The sequence below is a fragment of the Asterias rubens genome, chromosome 11 (genome assembly GCF_902459465.1).
Source record: "Asterias rubens chromosome 11, eAstRub1.3, whole genome shotgun sequence".
Lineage (NCBI taxonomy): Eukaryota > Metazoa > Echinodermata > Asteroidea > Forcipulatida > Asteriidae > Asterias > Asterias rubens.
Genome location: NC_047072.1, coordinates 7,141,389 through 7,168,083, shown reverse-complemented (window position 1 = coordinate 7,168,083; position 26,695 = coordinate 7,141,389). Strand labels below are relative to the sequence as shown.

Sequence of the window (26,695 nt, the reverse complement as noted above, 5' to 3'; positions counted from 1 at the left end):
TATAGAACATTGGCTGTGACTACTACTTTAGCTTATAGGATCGTAATTAACTGCATTATCACAGAGTCGGTGCTTGAATTGGTCTCGATGTTTTGACTAGCTTGCTCTAGTCATCGTCAGGAGACTGAGTATTACTACAGCATTTATAAGGGTGCATTTTACCGAAAACATTCAAAAGTGCTGGTCTGGAAGAAGTTTAAGACAAAGTTAAAGTATTATTGTCAACTCAATGGGAAAGCAAGAATGAACAAGTGTGTTTGAAGTTTCTGTTGGAAGAGAATGCGCATTTGTCTGAGGTCTTCCCGAAGTGAATTCCAGAGTCTTGGTGCTAGGTTGGAAAAGGCCCTGTCCCGTAACTGGCCAGGCAAGTTCGATTTAAAACAAATCTTTTTTTATGCAAGTCGCCAGACACACAAGGCCGGAAGGCCACTTCAAGGTGTGGGCTACAATTATTTTTGTCCAGAGGCCGTTGCCACCTACTCCTAGGGCTGAAACAGGGTTACCCCTTTAACAGTCTATACGGATGTAAGCTTGGGTATCATCAGTCCGAAGCCTGGCTGGTAGAGCAGAAAGCACTACCTCCCCAATTTAAGATCTCGGGCATTGTCTAGTTATACATGTATGGGGCTTCAACAGATTTGGTATGTACATGTAGTGTGGAGCTGAACCATTTAGTGTCTTGAATGTTGCACGCTGTGACAGGATCCATGGTGTTTTGTACACCAAAAGGGTGCAAATTGCAATGCCGAGGGTGCCATTTGCCCCCCAGGGTGTACAAAATCCATGCACCCGGTCACAGCGTGCAACAATTGTTTTGTTACACCATGGTAACATTATTATTATTCCTCTTCTCAAAGTTCTGTTGTCATCTTCAAGCATTATCATGACGGACTAGGAATAGATTGATAAGCAGATGAGCAGTTGTGCAAATAAGAAACTTCGCGCTTGCCCTGTAAGCAGAGAATGGTTGATCCTAAGCGCAGAATTCAGCGGTAAGCAGAGCCATGAAATTGGGCAGTGCTTGAAACTATAACCAGTTAAAAAAAAGGTCATTGGTTTGTCTTTTTTAATTTTTTTATTTTAGCTGCGCCAGAAACTTGGATTTTGATCATCAGTTCCATGAAGCTGCTTCAGTGTAGAGGACGCAATGCGGATCACCTGAGCAGCTTGCAGGAAAATCTCATCTGTAAACTCAAAGAATTCTTCCTGGAGGTAAACAGCTCGACATTTTAAATATTATAAACCATGAGAGATTGCGATTTAATTCATTGGTCTTTGTTGAGTGTCAAGGCGGAATGGTTTAGTTCTCTGGACTCTTTTGGGTGTCGTGGTCGAGCGGATAAGAGCACCGAACTCAAGCTCTGGTGCTTTTGTTCAGCAGAGTGTGGGTTCGAATCCCAGTCGTGACACTTGTGTCCCTCAGCAAGACAAAAATTGATTTTTTTTGAGTGAATGGTAATTCAAAGAGTATCACCCGCTCTAACGAAAACAAGTTTAATTTTTACTTTTTGCTTGTAACTTTCTCTATCCCCATCAGAATACCTATTGAATTTTAAATCAAAATTTTTGGGTCAAATCTGCCAAAAATCTGATATAGCATCTTTAACTAGCTTCTCTCCACCCAGGGGCAGAGATGGTCCTTGTGATTGGTTAAGCCGAGTGGTGCATATTAATGTTGCACAGGCTGTATACTCCCCAGGGAGCTGAGATGAGCTTTAGGAACGAATTAAAGGCCCAGTGACCAGGGGTAATAATGTTGGAAGCGCTTTGAGATGCCCTTTGGGTGTGAAAAACGCTTTTTAAAAACTGGTATATTATTCTGGTTCTTGTGATTGGTTTAGCTTAGTGCGCTACATATTTGGTGACACAGGCTGTATACTCCACAGGGAGCTGAGATGGTTTAAGGAATGAAGTAGCCCAGTGATCGGGGTAATAATGTTGGAAGCGCTTTGAGACATGGTGTTAATTTTATTATAATGTGATTATTATTGTTACTTATTATTATGTATGGTCTCTTATACTTAGGCTGAGATTCGGCAATGTCTGTTTAAGTTTAGTGATCGAGGCTACATGGCTACTTTAGGCAGGGCTGGCCTCATGACCCAGATTTCTTATGTTTGTTTCGTGGTCTTAAAAGCAGTTACCATATAACTCCCCCCCTCCTTCTCAGATTATTCTACATTGCATAGATTGTGTATTCACTGCCATGTTTTCTTCTACTTAGCCTGAGATACGGCAATGTCTGTTTGAGTATCATGTTGCGGAGGCTGCGTGGCTGTTATTATCAAATGCTGATGATTCTACAGAGATTGAAGATTGTTTGAAGGTAGCGTCATCGCTGCTCAGTAAAACCCCCAGCTGTCTCAAGGCATGCACAGGTATGTCAGACCTTTTTAATATTCCGCTGTCCGGGACATGATAAACCTTTACACTCTTGACCAAAGATTATAGAGTGCCTAGGGTGCAAGATGCGGAACTCGGTCTGAAACTTGAACTGGATGCCATTTCGGGAAGTAACTCTTTTGATACAACAATAGATCAGTGCAGATCAGTGCAGACAATGACCATTCCTATCAATGGGAAACAAAACATTCACTTGCTGAAATGGCGCCCATGCGTATTTCATGTTCCAACAATAGATAGAGCTTCAGTTCTGCATCTTGCGCCTTCGGCGCTCTATAATCTTTGCTCTTGACACCATGTTAAAAAAAAACAATTGATGACATTTGCCCTCGATGCAAAAGTTACCATATCTTAACACAAAGTCTTGTTTGGAATCTCAGCAGGTGACTCTGTGTTGGAGAGAGACATCCTACCCAGCTTAGTCACCAGGCTCTATCCAGTCATCTGTTTCAGGTAATTACTAATTACAATTAGTATTCACTAATTGTTTTTTGTTGTGTGGATAATAGACATCCTGACGATGTACCCATAAACACGAAAATCACAGGCATATCCTTGATGGGATTCGAACCCACGACCTTTGCAATTCTAGAGCAGTGTCATACCAACTAGTCCAGTTGGTATGACAATGCTCTAGAATTGCAAAGGTCGTTGGTTTGAATCCCACCCGAGTAATATGCTTGTGTTTTTTTCCCCACAACTCAGGGGAAAGTACTGAGTGCAATTCTGGAGCAAGTTAGTCGAAACGCTGAGACCAATTAGAACACACTCTGCCATAGTGAAGCTAATAACAAGAAGTCACCCTCAATCCACTAAAGCTTGAGTAGTAGTTCCTGCTGATTTTTTACCCTCCGACTAGACAGTAGTTAAAAAGTAGGACAGTTCTTTTTCAGAACTGAGAAGTCTCCGACTTTCGATATTCTACTCCGAGGTAGTAGGATATAAAGCAAGAATAGTTTTCAAAAGAACATAATCTACCTGGCAATTAGATACACACATGGTGTTACCGCAAACCAATATATATTCACTACTGGTAAACTCTTGCAAAAAAAAGAAAGATTGTCTACAACACAAGACCACGGATGGCCATTCCAAGGTGAGGTCTACACTTGGCTGATTTGGCTATCGACCAGATCAACTGCCACCACGGGAGGCATGTGTCCACTTACACCTGGGGCTGAAAAAGGGTTAAAGGAACACGTTGCCTTGGATCGGACGAGTTGGTCTATAAAAAGCATTTTGTAACCGTTTGTTATAAAATGCACATGGTTGGAAAGATGTTTTAATAGTAGAATACAATGATCACACAAATATGCCTCGGTATTGCGTGGATTTCCTTTTGCGAACTAACACGGTCGGCCATTTATGGGGGTCAACAATTTGACTCCCATAAATGGCCGACCGTGTTAGTCGACGAGGTAAAAGGAAAACCACGCAATTTTGAGGCATATTTGTGTAGATCATTGTATTCTACTTTTAAAACATCTTGCCAACCATATGCATTTTATAGCAAACGGTTACATACGCTTTTCAAAGACCAACTCTACCGGTCCAAGGCAACGTGTTCCTTTAACCACTTCGCTGTTATCTGATGCTAGAAGTAAATAAACTACGACAAGGTAATAGGTTCACATTGCGATTAACTCATATTGTTTCCTTTATCAATAGAATTCTACTGCAGAGTGAATGTCAGTGTGTGTTGAGGCAAGCACGTACAGACCCGCAGTTACTGATCGCCTTATTAAACATGTACGCATCATTAATGACCCTTCACTGTCATCAGCCAATAACAGATCAGCGTTTGGACTCAAGGTCAGGTGATCAACAGGTATGTGCATAATCTACATTAATTAGCCCTAGCATTGCTCAAGAGTGTAAATAAATAGCATTCATTTTAAGCCATAACAGGCCTGGAGTTTCATCTTTGAAAGGGCAAGGCCGATTTCATTTTGAAAAGGGCACTCCATTGGAAAATCAATGGGAAACTTTTGAAGGGGCACCAAAGCCAAGACATCGGGCAAGGGAGGGCATGTCCTTCGTGGCCTGCATGTACTTCCAGTCTATAGCTGGAACATGTTCCAAAATAGTTTTACAAAACTCTTAAATTTAATGTGCAGAAAATGTAGAAGTAAGAAGTTATATGTTTTAAAAAGTTTCTTCAGCTTTATTGTTTGGAAAACTTTTGGTACTGTCTGGTTGAGACCTATGTATACTAAAAAGACCTGCACTTCTATTCCAGACGGTTAACTTTAATGGGAGACTTTTAGACGGTTCTTTTTTACAGTTCTCACCAGTAGTGCGCGTGCTCAGACCTACGCGCGCAATACAGAGCATGTGCGTGCATTATGTCTGCTGCCACCAACATCTCAAAAGGCTCCTATTGTAGATATTTATCCAACTTATTCTATTGACATGCTTTCTTTTGTTCATTTAGATTGTCAACTTTGAGTTTCTTCAGTCAAGTCTAGCTCTAGTTCAAGGAGTGATACAACAGAGCTCTCGCCAGAACCTAGCAACGGTAGATGTAGCAACCTTAGCCGATACTGATCCAGAACTTGCTAACATGATTCTACAAAGACTGTAGGCCTCAAAGACTGTAGGCCTCAAAGACTGTAGGCCTCAAAGACTGTAGGCCTCACCTTTAAATCACCTCAAGCTTTCACATCAACCCTTAGCTATTGTTATATTGTTGTCTGGTAACGAGGTAAAGGCACTGGACACTATTGGTAATTACTCAACAAAATTGTTAGCATAAAAACTTACTTGGTAACGAGCAATGAAGAGCTGTTGATGGTTTAAATTTTGTACAACAAGGTTGTTTTTTCTTTCATTATTCTCTTGCAACTTCAATGACCAATTGAGTCAAATTTTTTACAGACTTGTTATTTTACGCATATGTTGGGATTACAAAGAATACTCTTTGACAATTACCAAGTGTCCAGTGCCTTTAAACAATAGTCAACCATCAGTACCACGGTATTCAACACCTAATTGCCTTCTACGTTTTTGCTATAGTGTCACTGGTTCCCTCTGCGCTTTACACATGTAATATTCTTGGTTGGGTTTGGGTCCTTCTTCCTCACGTACGTGCGGAGTAGTACTAGTAGTAAGTTAATCGGGAGGGCTTGAACTTGAAGTTGACGTTGAATAATTAAAGTTTGCCATAGAACAAACAAATGACAAGTTGAACTTGAAAGTAAGTTGATGTCACGATAAATGATTTTATTAAGAGTTCTCTTCTCGAACCCTCTTGTTCTCCAGTCTAGCTCAAACTAAACTCTTCTTACATTCCTTTTCTTTATTCCAAACCTTGTTATTAATTATCTTCTAAATCACAATATTCTTAATTCAAAACCAACCGCGCACACGCTCGCGCTTAGTAATCTGTTCGCGCTTTATAATTAGCTCACGCTTTGCGGTTGGTTTAGGGTAGATCACTACACACATAATACCATGGAACAGGCTATTGGGGCCAGTGAAGAAACCATGGTTAGAGAAACCTGAGGCTGGTTCCGAATGGTTGACCACATAAGTCAACCAATGGTTGTCCAGCCTATGTTCGAGTAAAAATAGTCAACAGTTAACCACCGTACGGTGCGCACTCGAACTTGCTCAAGGTGGTTAAAGGCAGTCGACCCTATTGGTAATTACTCAAAATAATTATTAGCATAAAACCTTACTTGGAAACCAGTTATTGGGAGAGGTTGATAGTATAAAACATTGTGAGAAACGGCTCCCTCTGAAGTAACGTAGTTTTTGAGAAAGAAGTTATTTTACACGAATTTGATTTTGAGACCTCAGATTTAGGATTTGAGGTCAAGCATCTGAAAGCACACAACACGTGCAACAAGGGCGTTTTTTCCCCGTAATTTCCTCGCAACTTCGACGACCAATTGAGCTCAAGTTTTCACAGGTTTGTTATTTTATGCATATGTTGAGATACACCAAGTGAGAAGCAGGTCTTTGACAATTACCAAATGTGTACAGTGTCTTTAAACAAAGGGATAAGATGAAGGTGGAGTTGCTTAACTTGTTTTGGTTAAATTCCACAAGACTGCATATACGGTTCAGATGTTTTTTTTCAAGACCAGATTATTAATGAGGAGGAATTCTTCCTGGAAAGTTGAAACTGTTTTTATCAGAACAAGAACTAAGAAAATATTTTTCTCAATTATCTTGACATCTGTATAACCTAGGCCCTTTTCGAAACCACGGCTTAGGCTTTGGATTCCGCTTCAAGCTCTATCCTCTCGTCTGAAGCCCTGAGCGCATACGCAAAACATGTGTAATTGTCAAAACAACCGTGGGGCCAAGCTAGCCTACGCCGAATCCAAAGCCGAAGCCGTGGTTTCGAAAAGGGCTCTAATAGCATTATTTAGATACTCAACAGTATCAAAAGATATATACATGTACAATACTCAAAGTCAACATTTGAACAAAAATTTCTCTTTGTCAAGAATATTTTTTATGGGTGCGTTCCATTAGCTTCCCTGGGTCGACCCCGGTCTGCCCCGGTACATTCGAATAGCTTTGACGTCAGTCCAGGGGCTCACCCGGGTCAGCCCCCAGTGCCTTGCTTGGGGAGTGGGTCACTTGGGGCTTGCCCGAGGTGCATGACATCACCGCGAGAGGGCGAGTGTGATCGTTCGATTAGCTCTTGTCAGGGGCTCACCTGAGAGAGCATCGCGGGGTTGACACAGGGAAGCTAATCGACAGTGAGGTTTTATTATTCAAAACAAAAAACTGAAGACCAACAGACTTTTTCGACAGACAGTTTACTGGCCCAACGCTAAAATCACTTGCCTCAGTCCTGCGCTTCATGTCAAATTCGAGCCCCTAAGTTGAAATAAATGTCTATGGGAGACAAACCTAGATTAATTTGGCTTCATAATCCAAGACTATCATAATCACATGAGATGTGAATGTATTAAACTTAAACTTTGTAAAGTTAAACAGAATAAAGTGTGTTGAGTGTTTAATTTATTTCTTGACTTCCATGTCACACCCGTGACTGAGCACTGAAGGAACGCTAGATGGTCTATAGATAAAAGTTGGACGCCATCTTTACGGGCAAATTGCATTTTTGTTTGCAGGCGCGTCAAGCGCTCAGTTAACCACACTGTTTACTAACCAATCAGGCAACGAGTTTTGTGAAATGTGCGCATGGTGCACGCAGTTCTCGCACAAAATGCAAGGCTGTCTGAACCAAAGTGCCCATAAAGATGGCCAATTTACGTCATGTGGGAACTATCTATAGTGTTGGAATAGTGCATGGGCATCAAAAAGAATTTATTTTACTGAAACGGCGTCTAGTGCACAATTAACATAACAACCCCATTCCCCGTCAATGGCACACTCATTGCCCATCAAACTCCCCCTCTTCCTGCACCAATGAGTGAACAATGAGTGAACATTGTTTTCTCTCAATTGTTTGGTATAGACCCCTTGTAATACGCGTAGCATGCCTATCCTGGGTGTCATTTTGGGTGTCAAAATCATATACAAACATGCACAAAAGACAGTTAACACCAAAAATTACGCGCATTGTTCGGAGGCGCAGTCTGTATTGTGTAAGAAATCATCAGCTCCCCTTTGCATAACGCGAAACGCTACAGGTACGCTGTGACATGTGCACATGTTTATGCACAAAGAACAGTTATTGTCCAATGATCTGTCTCCTTTGAGATATGACGTCATATGCAATGGGTCTATATTCCATGTACTTCTTTGTGTAACTAGAGCGTTCCTCATATTTTTTAAAATTCCGCCTACAATATGTTACTGATGGGGCCAATTTCAAAAAGTAACTTAGCATTTTAGCACAACAAAATTATGTATCTAGAATAAGGTTATCAGCCACAATACTATAGCTCATGTACAAATTTGACTGGTATCCGGCTCATTTCCGCGTAGGTCTGCTAAAAGCAGACCGATGAAATTTTGCCCTGTACTCTGGTCAAAGAATTGCCCCCCCCCCCCACCTTCATTAGACACACCCACCCCTTTGACGTGTCTCTAGCGACACAATATCCTAACCTCTTGATAAGCCTTTACATTGTACACCTTTGGCGACACTGTTTCCTGAATCAAATTATCAACATGGCGAGTTCAGAGTGGGAAGAAGTGAAGCGGCTGGCAGCAGATTTTCAGAGAGCCCAGCTGACTAGTGCCGTACAGAAGTAAGAAAGTTATAGAATTTGATTATTTAGAGGTGACTCCTTGTGGGTTATACATATGGGAGGGGACAGAGGTCGGGTTTGTATTATTTGACTGTTGTTGAAATATGGGTCAAATAAGCGAACACTCCTCCATTGGAATTGCATCAAATGTAAACACTGCACAATTCTGTATGATAATGATTTGATAGACTACAAGTACCAATACGAAATACAATGCAAAAGAAGAAGTCTTCAGTAAAAAAAATTATAAAGTACAGACTATATTATTAGTTCATGAACGTAGTACTGGGCATCCTAGTGTAGTAGTTAGTACAGTATAGTTGCAATTTCTAATAATCCTCCTCCCGAGGGTCCTACTAGTACTGCCGTCAACTCACTTGCACTGTCAACTCGCCGTCAACTCGCCGACAACTCCTCCAATATACATTTAAAAGCCACAAAAGAAGCATAGAACTTTAAAGTATCAGCTCAAAGAGAATTCGCGTAGGTTTAAGGTCATATTTCGGAATAAAAATTGAGTTTTCTTGAAGCAGCAAAACCGTCGGCCGCCATCTTGCTTTTTCACATTGATTAGTCTTGGCCCAAGATGTCAATGATTGTTACTTTTTTTTATCAACACAAAGTCGTTTTTATGAAAGAATTTTTACCAAAAACCATGAGAAATATGTAGTTTAGCCCACTTCCGTGCCCCATTCATAAATTTTTAATGTAAATTTAATGAGTTGACGGCACGCAAATGAGTTGACGGCGAGTTGACGGCAAGTCGGCGAGTTGACGGCAAGTAGTAGGACTGCCTCCCGATGGCGAAGCCAGAGGGTTATTCGGACCGGTTATTCGAAATTTAATAGGGCGAAATGGTCAAATCAAAACAGGTTCAATTTCTACAGATCGTCAACAGCTTATCAACAGATTTTTAACCATTTTTACAACTTTTGAAAATCGTGACACAAATTTTTGGAACACAAACTTGATCCTCCATGTTATGTCTAACATTTGTCTAATGAATCCTTTCATAACACCATTGAGTTTGAGGAAATATTTTGAAGAAAAAGGACAACAACTTACCAGATCCTGGAGTGAAACGGTCACAATTTTCCCAAGTTGACATTTTGAACCAGAGTGGGCGGAGCTCCAAGCTAATCATTCACAAAACGATCTCTGCCCTCACCCATTTAACCCCTGGGTGGAGAGAAGCAATGGCTATTGCTTGCTCATTAAGGACACAAGTGTCGTGACCGGGATTCGAACCCACTTCCCGGTGACTTAACCACCAGAACTTGAGTCCTACCGCTCTATGCTCTTAACCGCTCGGCCTCGACATCCCCACATTAACCCCGGGAACGGGAGAAAGATATTATATTCCTGATTTAAAACTGGTTCTCTATCTTTGAACAGATTATCGGAGCGAAACTGCATCGAGATTGTGAGTAAGCTGATTGCGTTGAAGTTGATTGATGTGGTTTTCACCCTCGATGGCAAGGAGTACCTCACACCCGCTCAGATTACCAAAGAAATACAAGATGAACTCATCTTCCATGGAGGTGAGATTTTTTTAGACTTGGTTTTATGCATGTTTGCCCCAAACAAAGCCAAAGGCCCCTCTTGGTATGGGGCTACAAGACGAACAATTATTTAATGTGAAAAGAACTCGGGGGAGCTTAAGGTAGGAATTTGAACGCTACACATTAGGCCAAATAAAAGAAAATACCAGTTGATCGTCCGGATTTTTTCAATAAAGAGGAGGATGAGGGCCTTGTTATTTACTATTTATTATTTTTTTTCTAAGATGGCCGCTTAGTATTTCAAATTTAACAGACCAAAAATTCTTCAGTTTGAAACGCCTCAAACTTACTTTGTATCTATTTGCATGAGGACCCGTGTTAACAGGGTCGGATTATTACACTAAAGAGATTTGCTGGTATCTGGTAGGCATTCACTAATTTTGTTTTATGAAACAGACGGTTACATTTTTATTTTATTTTACAAAAATAGAAAAATAACAATTAGTAAAAAAAAGGATGCGGCCCCCAAAAAGGATGCGGGCGGGGACGATCAACTGGTACTTGTTTTTATTTGGCCTTATAAGAAGCCACTTTTATTTTTATTATTGTACCTAGATTCATTGGGCTCCTTAATTTGATCCCACTGTAAAACTAGGGTGTTGTGGCCGAGCGGATAAGAGCGCCGAACTCAAGCTCTGGTGCTTCTGCTCAGCAGAGTGTGGGTTCGAATCCCGGTCGTGACACTTGTGTCCCTGAGCAAGACACTTAACTATAATTGCTTCTCTCCACCCAGGGGTAAATGGGTACCTGTGAGGACAGAGATGATTCTTGTGACTGATTTAGCCGAGTAGCGCATATGTTGCACAAGGCTGTATACTCCCCACTAGGGAGCTGAGATGGTTTAAGGAGTGAAATAAGGCCCAGTGAACAGGGGTTGGGATGCCCTCCGGGTGTGAAAAGCGCTATATAAAAACGGATTATTATTATTATTATTATTATTTCATTTTATCACAGCATGCAAAAGAAAGATCTCATTTTCCTTTGTGCCGGTAACTCCTCGAGCCGGGCTACGTCCCGTAGCCTTAGATCTCAAGGGTCTTTCTTAGGATCCTCACTGTTCCCAAAAGCGCTGCCTTCTGTAACAGATCTACCCTCACATTTGTCCCTATTTCATCTAGATGTTTCCCCAGTGCTTTGGGAATGGTGCCAAGTGCTCCAACCACCACGGGGACTACTTTTACCTTTACCTGCCAAATCTTACGAAGTTCCCTGGCCAGGTCCTGGTACTTCTCGATCTTTTCCATCTCCTTCGAAGCTACCCTTATATCACCTGGCACAGCTACATGTACATGTATGTCAATGAGATGACACATCTTCTTCGTCTTATCTAATAGCACAACATCCGGACGCCTATGTTGTATAACATGATCGGTCTGAATGTTATCTCATCTACCTGGGCGTCTAAACAATACACAGCCTGTGCTGTATCGCAAGAACCATCTCTGCCCTCACAGGTACACCTCTACTCCTGGGTGAAGAGAAGCAATTATTGTTGAGAGTAAATAAGTAGGGTTAATAGACTTGGGACGTTTTAAACTTACTTGTAGAGCTTGGTTTGTTTTTGGTCTGTTTTGTTTATCCCACCTTTTGACATCTTTCTCATATCTTATTTCTGTACACAGGAAGGCTCAATCTGGTGGATTTACAGCAGGTAGGATTTTATTCTCAACGTAGTTATAATATGTGTCTTAAAGGCAGTGGACACTATTGGTTATTACTCAAAATAATTGTTAGCATAAAAACTTACTTGGTAACGAGCAATGGAGAGCTGTTGTTAGTATAAAACATTGTAAGAAACGGCTCCCTCTGAAGTAACATATTTTTTCAAGAAGAGGTAATTTCTCAACTTGAAATATTTAAATCTGAGAAAGACTTCAGGCCTGAAGTCTTTCTCAGGCATCTAAAATGCACACAAATTAAATTGTGCAGATCTTGCTGCTAAAAAATTGGATTCAAACTGCCTCTATCAATCTTGGTGGTCTAGTTGGTAAGATACCAACCTCGTTCCCAGGGGTGATCGATCCCGCCACGCCATTTTTTCCCAGCATGCCTTGCTCGATCATAACTCCTGGAAGTGTAACTCCAAAATATCCAAATATAAGTGATATTACAATTAGTCCTGTGGTTGATCCGTTCTGTGTTGGGCGTTAGTCACGCGCACGCTGGATGCGCTGTGTGTAGTAATAGCCAAAAATTTGCCTTGGTGTTCAGTGTTGCGTGACAAAAAACGTGAATACGTACATCTTAATACGCAGCTTTTTCGAGCTGCACGGCGTTTCAAATTTTGCGCGTATATGATAGCCAATCAAAGACACGGATCGGAGATTCCCTCCCAGGGGTTAGAGACGTACGCAGAGCTAGCGGGTGATACGGCGCGCTGCCCACGGTAGCGAGGTTGGTAAGATACAGCTCTAGATTTGCAAAGGTCTTGGGTTGGACTATATAAGATCTAATTATTATTTCACTATTACCTCTTTCCATTTTATGTGCAGATTCTCTGCGTTGACTTCAACCACATTGAAGGGAAGGCCAATGAACTGAGCAAGCATGACAAGTCAATCCAACTGGTACTCGGTCAACTGATCACAAGGTACAAAAGTGTTGATAATAAAGGGACCAATGCGATGTGGTCGCAAATTGCAAATTCATCGCGCTTGAGATGTCGCTGGTTTTGCTTTTCATTAAAGTCATCGCAATTGCGAGAAATATAATGGAAAATAAAGTTTTTGTAAGGCTCAAAGTAGTGACCTTTGACAAAACTCGCCAGAAAATCGCCGGTTTCAGCATTTCGATGATCAAAACGCTATAGTGAAATCGGCCCCGGCTGTTTTCAAAGTGTTTATTGTCTGGTTGGATATGGCTGCATACGGCGAGCCAAATCCAAACCTACCCTATAGTCAGGAGTATGTTTTTTCGACCTCAACCAGAAACATTGGTCATCAGTTGAGCTTTTTCAAGTTTTTTTAGGCCTAATATATGCCTGGCAACATCAATATACAACTACAATAATGTAAAATGAGCCTAGTACATGCTAACAATGCACCTTAGAGCATAATAAACCTCAACATTTTCTAGGGTACCATTGTGGGTCTCATGCCCCGTGGCGTTTCAGCTGCCCCGCTCCGCACTTGCGTTGTGCCTTCGAAAATGTTCCTCTTTTTTTTTTGCAACGGGCAGTTGCATGCCTGAAACATTGATCTTGATCTCTCTTCTCCTCCTTTACTTTTTTTCCAGGGACTACATGGACAGACTATCGGAGGACATCAACGACCAGCTTCAGGAGGCAGGTCAGGTGACCATTGCAGAGCTCACCAAGTCACATGATCTTCCAGCGTTCTTTCTCACAGAGGTTAGTCTAATTATCTGCGAACTATTCCCCACTCCCAGCTTGTCAGTGTTTTTGAAAGTGTGAAGATAACAACAACAACATTTATAACAAAACAACAACAAGATTCAAAGCAATTTCTCTCACAATCGGACAAATCATTGTATCGTACCTTTCTTCAAACTAAGACTAAGGCCGTGTCCGAAACGACGACTTCGGCTACAGCTACGTCTAGATCAGCGCGTCTACCAGTGTTGAAGAATAGGCAGACGTGCGCGATCTAGCCGTAGCTGTAGCCGAATTCGCAGTTTCGGACACGGCCTTAGTTTCAATAGACCTTATGCACATGATATTATATCAGTAAGGCACCCTCATCTAGAGGTAGACAAGCGGCTGTTCAATGGCCAAACCTGTGTGCCGCGCGTACAAATCTGTGCATTTTGATTGTTTTTGTCATCGTCTTACCTCTAAAATGGCAGCCTGATGCGTCAATGCATAAAGTCTATGATGTAACGAGATGTTTATGTAGGTTTCACACTGACACTCTCTCTCTCCTCCCTTGATAGATGGTTGAGACTCGTCTAGGCACCATCATACAGGGTCAGATGGAGTCCTTTGACCAGGGTGTTATATTCACCAAGGCGTTTGTGGAGCGACACACGGCGCAGATTCGTGGGGTTTTCAGCGCAATCACAAAGTATGAGAACTTCGATAAATGTTGGGAAATATCTTGGGAAGACTGTGCTTTTCAAATTGAACGATACAATAAAATAAAACACAATCAATTTCTTGTGAACATTTCTTGGGAGGAAACAAACAACAATTTCTGTTTTGTGATAAAAAAAATTAAGGTTGAAATTTCGGACATTGTCAGTTCAGGAATTGACTAGTTCTTGTGTGTAAATTAGTTTACTTTGAAATTCATTTAATTATTATTGTAACATCATCATCATCTTTCAGCAAAAACTTGCATCCGTGGCCGCCTCGTCCTCAAATTGCCACCATCACCTGTTCTCTTTCAATCGCTGCTCTCCTACGCTTCTACCACTCCACTTTGTCTCATTGTCTATCCAGCGCAGCTTAGGGCGACCTCTGCCGCAAATTGTACCGTTAAATTGTAACAACGTTTTTTTAATCCTATTTTAGACCCACACCAGTTATCAGCATTCTCAACCAGTTCAAGTTTCCAGAGAGACTGTTCTACGGTGAGTTACACATACGTAGGAAGTTTAAGTGTTGAGGCCACTCATGGGGAGCTCGATGCAGGTAGCTCTGGATGCCTGACCCAAGCTCTGGTGTTTCTGATCAGTGTGAAAAAGGCTTAAGGCAGCGTCAATTTCAAACTGCCCCCTCTGGCGAGTTGAGTTTCATTTACTGTTAGATTTTGTTTCATTTCATTCTCAATTTACCTTTTTTGTTCCTCTCCTCAGGGTGCCTTCAGGAGTTGGTGGACAGTGGCCGATTAAATGGTTCCATCGCTGGAGGGCGACAGGACAAGGCGTCATACATTCCAGATCTATATGCAAAAACACAGAATGCCTGGGTGGATTCCTTCCTCGCCCAGAACGGATACCTAGGTAAGGCGTATCTCAGTTGTACACAATTGTTAGGTGAGAATGGTGGAGTAAAATGTTGCTGTGGTTTGTCTGTGTCTGAATGGTGATTCGAATCCCACCCTGGTTTGTGTGCTTCTATCAGCATGGAATAGTGGATTATAATGGTTCAAAAAAATTCACTGTGAATGAAACTGTATGTAATATAATTTACCTGAAGATGTTTCAGCTTCATTAGTCATCAAGTTTTTGAGACAAAAATTGAAAATCACAGAGCAATGTTTTCAGGAGGGTCATGTAAATGTGCTGTACATGTTCAACTAATGTTCGTCTCACTGAGACTTTCTACTATTATTATTATTATTATTGGTTTATTAAAAATCAAACGTAGCAGCCAAAAGGCTGAATTGTGTTTAGTTTTACAATATAAAAATACATTCAAACATCAAAAACCAGCAAATATGCAATACGAGATTATAAAAATACTATCATTATCTTCAAACCTTGTAATTTTTTTGTAAATCTGTGCACGTTGTTTTTTGTGTCGCGGACATTGTATTTTGTGTCTTGCATTAAAAGCTACTCCATAATTTGTTCTCCCAAAAGAATACGACGCACTGACGCGGCTAGGCATCTCTGATGTCAAACAGTACATCAAGAGGCGGTTCAAGTCGGATAATCTGTTGTATCTGTCCTCGTGCGTTGTGGGGAAACACCTCCAGGATAGGGTCGAGGCCAGTATAGAGGAAGCCTTATCCACAGGATCATGGATTGATGTCACAGTGAGTAGAGCGGAGTATACGCCTTTCTTAATATTTATGCATGAGGTACATCACAATGCTAATCCAAAAACGAGGCGATGGGCGCAGCCACGGCAAGTGATGGGGGAAGTGTGCCCATAGCCTCATTTTGGGTAAGAATTATGACGTCATGCATAAGTATTAAGAGAGGCGTATTGTTTCATTCATAAATACCCCAAGGTAGTTTAGGCAGTCCTATTGGTTGGGAGGTGGCCACATGGCCACGCTTAAGGACACAGCTGGAGATGTTTAAGACCAGGGCCAATTTCATAGAGCTGCTTAAGCAAAATATTTGCTTAAGCACGAAAATAGCTTGCTTATTTTACACATGTTACTGGCCAAAATTTCATGCCATATACATTGCTTGTGACTGGTATTTAGCTGTTGCTTACTAAGCATAACAATTAAATGGAGTCTTTGCCGGTAATCTGATTTTACTAAGCAAGGATTTTTTTGCTTAAGCAAAATTTTGTGCTTAAGCAGCTCTATGAAATTGGGCCCTGGTCCCAATATCATGGCTCTGCTTACCTTAAGCAAAGAATTGATGCTTATGGAAGCAAGGAATTCTGCACTTATGTCAACCGTTTTTACAGGAGTTAGGGAATTTTTGCTTGTGTGCAAGTGTAGTCCACATTACTACTAGGCATTTTCCACATACACAGTTAACTGAGCTAGCTCAGAAATGCAGTGCTTGCACAATACACTCAGAATTTGACAGTAAGCAGAGCTATGAAATTGGGTCCATTTGGCTGAAGCGCATTCGGCGTTCATAGCCATATGCTTGTTGGCGCGGAAGCTTGCGCAGACACTAATAACGTTTATTGCAGTCAGTACATGTCACTCAATGTGAAATCTATTCGTACACACATATGCACAACCCTAAACTGTTGCATGCTATTTGACCTTTGGCAAAGTGGCCTGAGGACATATATTCCCGTAATAAAAGTATCTATTTATTTTGTCTAGGTCTGTTTAGTGTTTGTTTTTTTTCATATTATGACACATTTTTATCTCAGTTTGACATGCAACTATTTTAAATTTATTTGAATTGAAGAAGAAGGGGTCTTTATATGCACTAGCTTTTAATACCATGGATTGGAGTGCGCCACCGACGAACTCTCATCATAATTCGTTGACTGTAGTACACCTGTCTTTTACGTGTACACATGTACTAAGATTTTACTGCAAATCTCCAGAACCTGAAGACCAAGTGAAATAATGTAAGGTCAAAGGTGATTATGTACATGGGCTCAACGGGTGAACTCAGATGTTGATGTTCAGGCTAGGGTCTACATGCATTTGCTATTAATACCATGGATTTGCTTGTCCTTCTTCCCATCAGCCTTTGCTGCCCTCGTCCTTCTCTGTAGATGACATCCACCAGGTGCTGCAGCAATGCATGAAGGGAAGGAGCAAACTAGGGGCTAAGGTGATGTGCAGCACCATCGTCTGCAGCGAGAAGTTCCTGTCTGAATCCAGGGCCATCTTTGAGCAGCTCATGACTCAAAAGGCTCAACAGGTGAGATTTGTAACAATATACCATTATCATGCTGCCTCCATCTTGGTCATGTTCCTCGTATCGAACAACAATAATGGTTGATAATAATCACTTTGCAAATAGGAACCAGACTATTTTGTTCTTCCAGCCTCGGTTTGGTAAAATTTATATCAATGGGAGAAATTTAAGATGGCTGCACAATGATAAAGGTCTATATTGGAGTCTTACAACCGTTTCAGACAGGCGCGTCAGAGTTGCGCTGAACCAATTAGATTAGGAGCGACTCTAGGTTGGCCCAAATCAATTCTGGTTTCAGACGGGCCAACTTAACATAACAGTTACATTGGTTTGGCTCATGACAAGATCAACGCCTGAAACCAATGCGCTCCAGAGTCATTCTTAAGTACATTTATTGGATTGAGACATCAAGTTGAGATACCACTGTTTCTAAAGAATTTGTTTACAAAACCCACAATGCTTGAGATGTCACTTCCATATTTACAGCTTTAATTAAAATCCAGAAAAATAAAACAATCATAGAATATGTTTATTATTGGGGAAGTTATTAATACCAGGCATGTGAGATTTCCTCTTTTTTAAAGCTGATTTCCTCTTTTGGGGTTTTGATTTTCCTCTTTTTGTCTTCACTTTCTGTGTACAAAAATATAGGAATATTATCTTTTCCTCTTTTTTTCTTGCCTGGTTTTTTTCTTTTCCTCTTCTTTCATGGATAGTTACTCACATGCATGTAATACATTGTTGATTTCGTGAACAGGATGCTAAGAATGCTCCTCAGTTGCTCCTGCAAGTGGATAAGAAAGCCGTGGCTGCCATCAGTGGAACGTCAGAGAGTAAGAAAGATCGCAAAGATGACAGGAGAAAGAAAGCAGCAAGTAGGTTGATTAGTAAAGGGAGGATGTACCTTAAAGGGAAGGTACACGTTTGGTAATTACTCAAAACAAATATTAACTTACAAAACTGACTTGGTAACTAGCATTGCAGAGCTGTTGATAGTATAAAACATTGTGGGAAACGACTCCCTCTGAAGTAACAAAGTTTTTGAAAAAGAGGTAATTTCTCACTAAAATATAAAAAGACTTCTAGCTAGCTTTTATTCCTATCTGAAAGCACACAAATTCGTCCAACAAGGGTGTTTTTTCTTTCATCATTTTCTCCCAACTCCAATGACCAATTGAGCTCAAATTTTCACATGTTTTTTATTTTATGCATATGTTGAGATACACCAAGTGAGAACACTGGTCTTTGACAATTACCAATAGTGTACCTTCCCTTTTAAAGAATTACTCCCAAAAATAACGACCCTTGAAAACTAAATTGGTAAAGAGTGCTTGAGAGCTGCTGATATTATCAAACAGTGTTAGAAACAACACCCTTTGACGTTTTTAGATAAGGTCAAGGTTAAAAAAAAAAAAAAAAAAAAAGAATCTGACAAAGGCTTCAAACATGAAGCCTTTCTGAAAACCACACAATTCTATGCAACTAGCAGTGCTTTTTCCCCAGTATTTGCAATTACAATGAACAATTAAGCCCATAATTTGTTCACTAACTCTTAGTCAGAAGGACCAGTCTTATCCTTTCACTAGTCCGTCAGCTTTTCACTAATCCATATTTCATATTAAATAGGAATGATTTTCAGCACTGAACTAGCCCGCCATACCACTTGAACTGAATACCAAACTTCCCATCAGGTGTTTTAACTTTCCTTGATACATTTCTTGACTGGTCTTGACTGACTTTACAGCAGGTGGTGGCAGCAGTAAAGGAGGTGGGCAAGGAATAGCCAGAGAAGTCAAGACCAAGAAGGTTAAGAAGAACAGAGGCCGGGATGTAGTAGAAGAGGATGACGACATCTCAGGTTGGTTTCATTAAAGCTTTATTTGTGGCGTGTCGTGGCCTCTAGCCGTTAAGAGCACCAACTCAAGCTCTGGTGTTTCTGATCAGCAGATTGTGGGTTCGAGTCCATATTGTGACTCCTGTGTCCTTAAGAAAGACACTTTACCATGATGCTTCCTTTGGATGTGCTGTAGAGCTGCTGGTGCCGTGTGTTGTGTAACACACGTAAAAGAACCCAGTGCACTTATCGAAAAGAGAAGGGGTTCGCCTCGGTGTTCCTGGTTTGATTGGCAGCATATTGCGCCACAGCACCCTTTGCATGGTTATATATTATGGTTTATTTATTAACTGCACTGGCGGCCAAGCAGGCCGAAAAAGTACATTTACAAGTAAAAATAGTTCGTTAAAAAAAATATATAAATATATAGATATAAAAACATGTAATTATTTTAAAATGAATTAATTGCAAGAACAACCCAAAAGCACATTAAAAATCTTGATTCAACACTGGTGGTCAGGCAGTCCAAAAAGAACGTATTACAAGTAAAACTGGTACATTATAGAACAAAATTTTACATACCACGATAAAACCACAAAAGCAATGTAGAAGGAGTAAGTCTCATAATTCAAACTGAGTGCCACATATCTTGCAGGATAATACAAAATATTGAAGCACCTTGAGTGTTGCCAAGTGACGGATATGAGCGCTACATAAGAAGCCACTATTATTGTTAGTATTACTTTTTTCACCGATATGTGATTGATTGAAATGTATTTTCTTGTTCTATCTCAGCATCAAGAAGTCATCAATCTGAAGAGCTTCCATTTATGTCGATAGAGGAGATAGAAGATGTATTGAGTAAGTCATTGAGAGATTGCCCTGAGGAGCTACACTCAGAGATGGCTGCTGACCTCTATAGGTGAGGTTACTGCTGAGTCTTGAGTTATTAAAGTTAGAGGTGTAGCCATGAGTCAGTTTGAGTCGATAGAGGAGATAGAGGATGCATTGAGTAAGTCATTGAGAGATTGCCCTGAGGAGCTACACTCAGAGATGGCTGCTGACCTCTATAGGTGAGGTTACTGCTGAGTCTTGAGTTATTAAAGTTAGAGGTGTAGCCATGAGTCAGTTTGAGTCGATAGAGGAGATAGAGGATGTATTGAGTAAGTCATTGAGAGATTGCCCTGAGGAGCTACACTCAGAGATGGCTGCTCACCTCTATAGGTGATTTACTGCTGAGTATTGAGTCATAAAGGTTGAAGCTGTAACAATGAGTTGGTTTGAGTCAAACCATGCTAGTCAAGCCCACAACTGTAAAATGGGCAATGGCTTAGTCTTGAGTTCAGAGTCTTAAAGGTTAAAGGTGTAGCTATGAGTCACTTTGAGTCAAGCCCACAGCTGTATATCGGTAATGGCATCTGAAGGGTTCTGAGTTCAGAGTTATGTCTGAGTCATTCAGTTACGACTGAGTTACTCGGCTTGAGTCCGAGTCCTGAGAGTCATACATGTAAAAGTTGAATGTGGAGCCATGAGTCAGTTGAGTCCAGCATGAGTCTTAAACCATGATGGATAATCCAATAGCTGTGTAATGGTGTAGTCTGAGTTCAGAGTAACGTCTGAGTCACTTGAGTTATCTGCGAGTCAGAGTTACTCAGAATTAGTCACTCTGAAATACTGTTAACAAGGGAACAAAGGAGAGCCACCATTGCTTATTTCACTGATCATCAAAATATTCGCACAACTACAATCAATCTTTGACATTGATTTCATCAAAACTTGACCAAAACTTGACTATCAAAATGGAATTTTCTTTGGTGGTTATTTGGTGTGTTGTTATCAGAAGTTAGGAGGATGGAAAAGAGTTTGACTCTTCCAAAGACCAGTGATGTATTTATCCATTTAACTTGTCCATCTTCAATGCACCTAATCAAGTTTTCGCTGGCTGGTTGTGTAGCGTGTTTTTATCGAAAGCTATAGGACGGAAGTTAATTTGACTCTTCCAAAAAATAATGCCACTTCTATAATTTGTATAACTAGACCCTTGCAGAGAGCATACCAAGACATAGCCAAGTCGATCTTCCTGGCGGCGGCCGGGTCGGTAGACAGCTCCAAGAGACGTAAGAATCGAGGAGAATTAGAGGAGAAGATTAATGGTCTACTGAATAACATCCGACTGTTTGAAAAAGGGATCAGACAGTTTTTAGGTAGGGGTGAGTTTCAGTATCGCTTGCTTCTTTTTAGTTGCTTTTATGTAAATTTTATGTTAATTTTTACGTTTGCTGGCAGTGGCATTGCATCCTTTTTCCTTTTTTCTATTTTTGCACAAAGCAAAAAAAATATGTTTTTTTTTAATTCGGCAAAAAGCAGTCTGCTTCAATTAAATACAATGCTGTACTTTTTTCTTTTCTTTTCATAAGAGCAAAAAAAAAAAAAAAAAAAAAGCTGGAGCATTTCTTTAGCTGCAACTCAATCTAGAATTTTTCAAAAAAGGTTTTTTTGGCTGCATTGGTTCGTTTGCAAAGAAATTTCTTGCTGATGCTTAAATTTGATAAATTTCACCGGCATACAATTTTTCATCTAATCAGCTGATTTCCGCATTGTGGGTTTCCTTAGCCGTGAAACATTGAACGTTGACAAACACTGGTCAAAATGTGCTGTGCTCGGCCATTTCCTTGGTTTTTTAATTTAAATAACAACCTGCAGTAGCATGGCTGATTTCATTGGATGCTGCAATATCAATTATAAATGGCTGTAAACACAGCAGATCGCAGATTGCGGAAGCATTTATTACAGAAAGGATGTTTAAACAAAAGTTTCAACTTGAAGCATGAAAGTCCATCTGGCATGTGGTTTTTGTTCCACAATATTTTGTCATTTTGTTTTTAAAGGTGCATGTCCATGCAGGCATTTGATGTTTTTATATTTTATGTAACTTGTCTACAGAGCTGCACTCCAATGTTTTGTTTCAAAGTCCCACCATGGTTTAGTTGTTTACAAAAGTGCACGCCTGTTTATCTGTTCAAAACGCATGTTAATTAATGAACCAATTGACATTTTAAAATGCACAGAATGGAAGAAAACAAAATAAAGAAACAAGACTGGTCACCAGTCTCGCCAACAGAGAACTCAAACTTACTTCGTACAAATACAATGCATACAGGCCTATCCCTGCTGGCATTGGTAATGTTTTGATCTTTTCAGGAGACTGACACTTCTAGTCCTAACTATGTAAAGAATCTAAACTAACTGGCAAGGTAACCCGAGAAGAAAGAATACAAAATTACACAAAAGAAAAAAACACCTAGATTGCGCCATTAAAATGATGGATTTTTATCTTACCTTTTCAAGATGTAAGTTTCCATTTGCTCTGTACATGTACATGTACATGCAACGAGTACTCCACAGCTTAGGGACTACCACAGAAGTTATTTAAAAAAATTGAGCCCTCCTACTGTTGGTCCATTTAATATCCCCATCTGTTAAGGATTAATAGGTCAATATAATAATTTGTTCACGATAGTGCACATTAATTTTGTTTTTCATTCTTGTTTCCTTAGATGAAGAATTAGAAAATCAATTATGTAAATATTTACTGAGGTCTCTCGGCACCGACATCACAAATCTACTACTCAGCTCAGTCACGACTGAGAACTTGATGTCCGACGTGGACCCAACAACACTCACCACGGAGGTAAATATGACTCACAAAAGCCTTGTCCCCTTGAACCTACCGTATTCTTCCGTTGCCACACGGACACTGGCTTTGCACACGGAAACTTTACCGTGACTGGTTTTGGTGTAATTCTACCGTGCGTTCCCACCTGGACTTGTATTATGCGATGTTTGCTTGCGTTTTTCAGTGCGGTCGGTGTAGGTTTACAGCACAGAGCTGTTCCCATTGGACATTTTCTTTCGCTGCCACAGGGAAAGTTACCGTGACTGGCTTAGGTGTTATTCTACCGTGCGTTCCCACCTCCACTTATATTATGTAACGTTTGCTTGCGTTTTTCAGTGCGGTCGGTGTAGGTTTACAGCACAGAGCTGTTCCCATTGGACTTTTTCTTTCGCTGCCACAAGGAAAGTTACCGTGACTGGCTTAGGCGTTCCCACCTGGACTTGTATTATGCGACGTTTGCTTGCGTTTTTCAGTGCGGTCGCTGTAGGTTTACAGCGCAGAGTTGTTCCCATTGGACTATTTTTTTTATTTATAGCAAAGGTCCTTTTGGTTGGTAAGCAGTATGCAACAACTAACTCTGTTTTCTCAGACTATACAGATTAACACAATAGAGAGAGGAGACAGTTACCGTTAAAGACAATGGACACGTTTGGTAATTGACAAAGACCAGTCTTCTCTCTTGGTGTATATCAACTATGCACAAAATAACAACTATGCACAAAATAACAAACCTGTGAAAATTTGAACTCAATTGGTCGTCGAAGTTGCAAGCTAATAATGAAAGAAAAACACCCATGTTGCACGAAGTTGTGTGCTTTCAGATGCTCGATTTCAAGACCTTTAAGTCAAAGCTGAGGTCTCGAAATCAAATTCAAATATTTTAGTGGAAAATTACCTCTTCTTGAAAACTACATTACTCCAGAGGAAGCCGTTCTTACAATGTGTTATCAACAGCTCTCCATTGAACGTTAACGAGTACTTTTTTTATGCTAACAGTGATTACCAATACTGTTCAGTGCCTTTAAATTAAAGTTTGATTTCTTGTTGTATTTTGTTGCAGACACGTGCAAGTATACTCGTCAAGCTAACAGATGATCTAAGAGTGCCTCTGTCTAAACTACACAATGCTTTGAATGGCAAGGTAACGTTCTCTCACTCAATTCTTCTTTGTCTTATTTAACGCTCTTGGTTTCTGTAACATCTACTGGCAAGTTGACCACCCATCATCATCATCATCATCATGGTGACATCGGTGCGCGTACAGCGCACAGGCTTTGCTCAGTGGCTACAATTTGTTTGTTCTGTTATTTGTTTGTTTCTATTTTTTGCCATTTTGAGTGGCTTGATGTAGACTGGTCTCCTGTCTTTATACGCACGGATAAAGACAGGTCCCAGCTTCTCAGCTTCAGTGATTCCATTGGATACAATGATGTTGGATAAACTTGCACAGTGACATGAGCTTTCCAAAGATACCCAAACAGTGCATTCCTGTCACGTCCGCAATAGAATTGGACTGCGTATCTCTATCTGAAATGTATGGGGTCAAAGGTCAAAACCCACGCCGGTTTGCGTCTGTTTTAATGCCGGTCTCTGGCGTTATTCACGAGCCCCGAAGTGTGACGTCAGATGTTCAGGCTAGGCTTGATGAAGCTGGTTGAATCCAATATCAACCATCCTCATGTCATCAGAGAGCTGCTGTTGGTTAGGTGCGCAAGTTCTTCACTTCTACGATTGGGTTCTGCAATTTGGGTCTTCTCGTCCGGGAGTATTTAGAGAGGAGTGTCACGCCTAGTTGCGTGTCCGATCAGTTGTACAAAATCTACTGCACGGGTTTGTGGATGGATGCATAAGGTTTATCGCGATTAAGAACCGCAATGCCTTGTGGGTAGGCAGATGGGGCAGTTTGCTATGCGATGTATGTTGTTATGCATGACTCACGCATGCATCGCCTATATCTTTGCGTGGGTTCAGCAGCGCCCTCTCTTGATATTTTGCTATTCGCGATAAACCTTATGGCTGTCCACAGAACTGACTGTGAACATAGAGTGTACTGTGTGTATGGATTCACCACATGATATCATATTGCAGGCTGGTATAGTGCGTCATTCAAAACCACACAAATATTTAACATATGTACAAATGTCAATTATTCTTGTTGTTTTTGTGTGAAGGACCTGAATGATTTCTTCTCTAATTTGGAGAAGTCCTGCGACTCTAACATCTGCGACATCATGCTCAAGAAATTGGACAAGAAGAAAGAAAGGTAGAGAGTGTTTTCAAGTATTCCTTTAATTAAAAAACAAGAGGCAGAATAATTACATGCAGCTACAGTGTCTGCCTGTTGTCTGTCATTTTGGGAGTCAATTTTAATTTAAATATATAGTGTGGGTCTTAAAGGGGTGTTGTGCAGAGGGGTCTAAAGGCCTGGGCCCAATTTCATAGAGCTGCTTAGCACGAAAATTTGCTTAGCATGAAATTTCTTTCTTGAAAAAAAAACAGGATTACCAACCAATTTCCGTTTCTTGCATATCGCTTATTACTGGTTTTCAGCTATTGTTTGCTTATCCTGAAATTCACGTGGAAATTTGTTTGGTAATCCTGTTTTTATTATGGCAACAATTTTATGCTATTAAGCAAATTGTTGTGCTTAGCAGCTCTATGAAATTGGACCCTGGTTAGGCTTTCTCAAAGAGTTAAGACTAGTCTTATAGGACTAGCCTTAAGTTTTTAATATCGCTTAGGGTTAGTCCTAAATTAGGACTAGTACTAACTCTTTGTGATATTGACGCCAGACATTGTCAGGCGTGGAGAATAAAAGCTACTTTGTACCTTTTGTCTTTTCAGGCAACTGGTTTTCAATCACCGTCAAGCCCTACGAGAGCAACTGCAGAATGAAACGGATCCAGCTATGGCTCTACACCTAGCCGTAGTACTTGCCTTCCAGAACAGTACACAGTGTATGCTGCATGCGCCGGGAAAGTAAGTAGTGGCAACATGGGAAGGGCCAGGCTATTCTACCCAATATCATACCCACAAGTTCGCAAGCTTTCATGCTTTGCGCTCGCTAGCTTTCACACAGCCTATCACATCCCTGTACTTAACCCTGGATGTGTTTTTCTTTCCCTCCAGGCTCATCCCTCCGCTCATTGGATTCCTTGCTGAGCATCTCGCCGTCGACCACCGCAAACTCCTTCTGAGGTACCAGGGCCTCGTCCAGAAGCGTCTCGGCCTCACCAGGGAGAGAGAAGAGCATTCTGGGAAAACATTGCATTATGGGAATAAGGAGACGGAGGAGCAAGCTGAGGTGGCAGCCCAGCTGGACGTACTCCTGCCGGATATTAAGGACATTGCTCTGTCGAAGAAAACTGCAACGGTTGTCGTTGAGTCGTAATCGTAGCGATTGAACTTTGTGAAGTAATTATTTAAATTGTGATCCTTTTGGTTTGTCCATTGACTGAAACTAATCTACATCTCTTTGCCCATTTGACGTAGTCAGATAAAAATAAAAAGTTAACAATATCTTATGTGATCCCTGGCTATACGGCAGGTACAGGTCGAATGGCTTCTAGCTGGCACGCCTTAACAAAGATATTGACAAAAAAGCGAGACCGCCATCATATGGCTTGATAATTTGGAAGTCGCAGGTTCAAGTCCTGCTGTAGTAAATTTTTCTCTGTTGGTTCCCTTTTTTAAAAACATCTAATGAAGTTAAAGGATTTGGGTACTTTTTGTAAGTAAAAACACAGTGTCCACAGATTTACACTAAACTTACACCGTTTGAAGATAATGATAGCAGAAAGCATACCTTAAAATATTAGTTGCTGAGGTGCTGTAGTAATGAAGAAAA

General features: G+C 40.7%; 2 protein-coding genes across 7 annotated transcripts in view; both read left to right on the top strand.

Moving 5' to 3' along the window:
- Positions 1-5,184, top strand: part of LOC117296710 (Fanconi anemia group A protein homolog) — a 41,584-nt gene extending 36,400 nt beyond the window's left edge. For 2 of the 3 annotated variants that reach the window (XM_033779751.1, XM_033779748.1), the window contains exons 32-36: positions 1,085-1,212; positions 2,225-2,378; positions 2,784-2,856; positions 4,072-4,231; positions 4,838-5,184. In XM_033779751.1, the coding sequence (XP_033635642.1) occupies positions 1,085-1,212; positions 2,225-2,378; positions 2,784-2,856; positions 4,072-4,231; positions 4,838-4,987 (665 nt within the window). In that variant the 3' untranslated portion in view covers positions 4,988-5,184. The remainder of the gene's footprint in view (positions 1-1,084; positions 1,213-2,224; positions 2,379-2,783; positions 2,857-4,071; positions 4,232-4,837) is intronic. The other variant, XM_033779752.1, reaches the window with a different exon arrangement.
- Positions 5,185-8,502: 3,318 nt separating this feature from the next.
- Positions 8,503-26,560, top strand: LOC117297020 (E3 UFM1-protein ligase 1-like). 4 transcript variants are annotated; one of them, XM_033780143.1, is made up of 20 exons: positions 8,503-8,582; positions 9,978-10,123; positions 11,767-11,795; positions 12,637-12,734; positions 13,379-13,493; positions 14,036-14,166; positions 14,616-14,674; positions 14,900-15,046; positions 15,629-15,804; positions 17,165-17,341; positions 18,096-18,213; positions 19,083-19,196; positions 19,968-20,048; positions 20,200-20,245; positions 21,210-21,376; positions 22,730-22,863; positions 23,909-23,989; positions 25,020-25,111; positions 25,693-25,827; positions 25,978-26,560. In XM_033780143.1, exons 1-20 carry the CDS (start codon positions 8,503-8,505, stop codon positions 26,237-26,239), a joined length of 2,388 nt encoding a protein of 795 aa, XP_033636034.1. In that variant the 3' UTR covers positions 26,240-26,560. The 4 variants fall into 4 exon arrangements, with proteins under 4 accessions (XP_033636034.1, XP_033636033.1, XP_033636035.1 ...); XM_033780142.1 differs by having other exon boundaries at positions 21,210-21,382; XM_033780144.1 differs by lacking the exon at positions 20,200-20,245 and having other exon boundaries at positions 19,968-20,094.
- The last annotated feature ends 135 nt before the right edge of the window (positions 26,561-26,695 follow it).

Coding starts and splice junctions, on each gene's coding strand:
- LOC117297020 (XM_033780142.1), top strand. CDS start 8,503: ATGGCGAGTTCAGAGTGGGAAGAAGTGAAGCGGCTGGCAGCAGATTTT. Junction 11,796..12,636: donor ATCTGGTGGATTTACAGCAG/GTAGGATTTTAT, acceptor TTTTATGTGCAG/ATTCTCTGCGTTGACTTCAA. Junction 18,214..19,082: donor CAGGAGAAAGAAAGCAGCAA/GTAGGTTGATTA, acceptor CTGACTTTACAG/CAGGTGGTGGCAGCAGTAAA.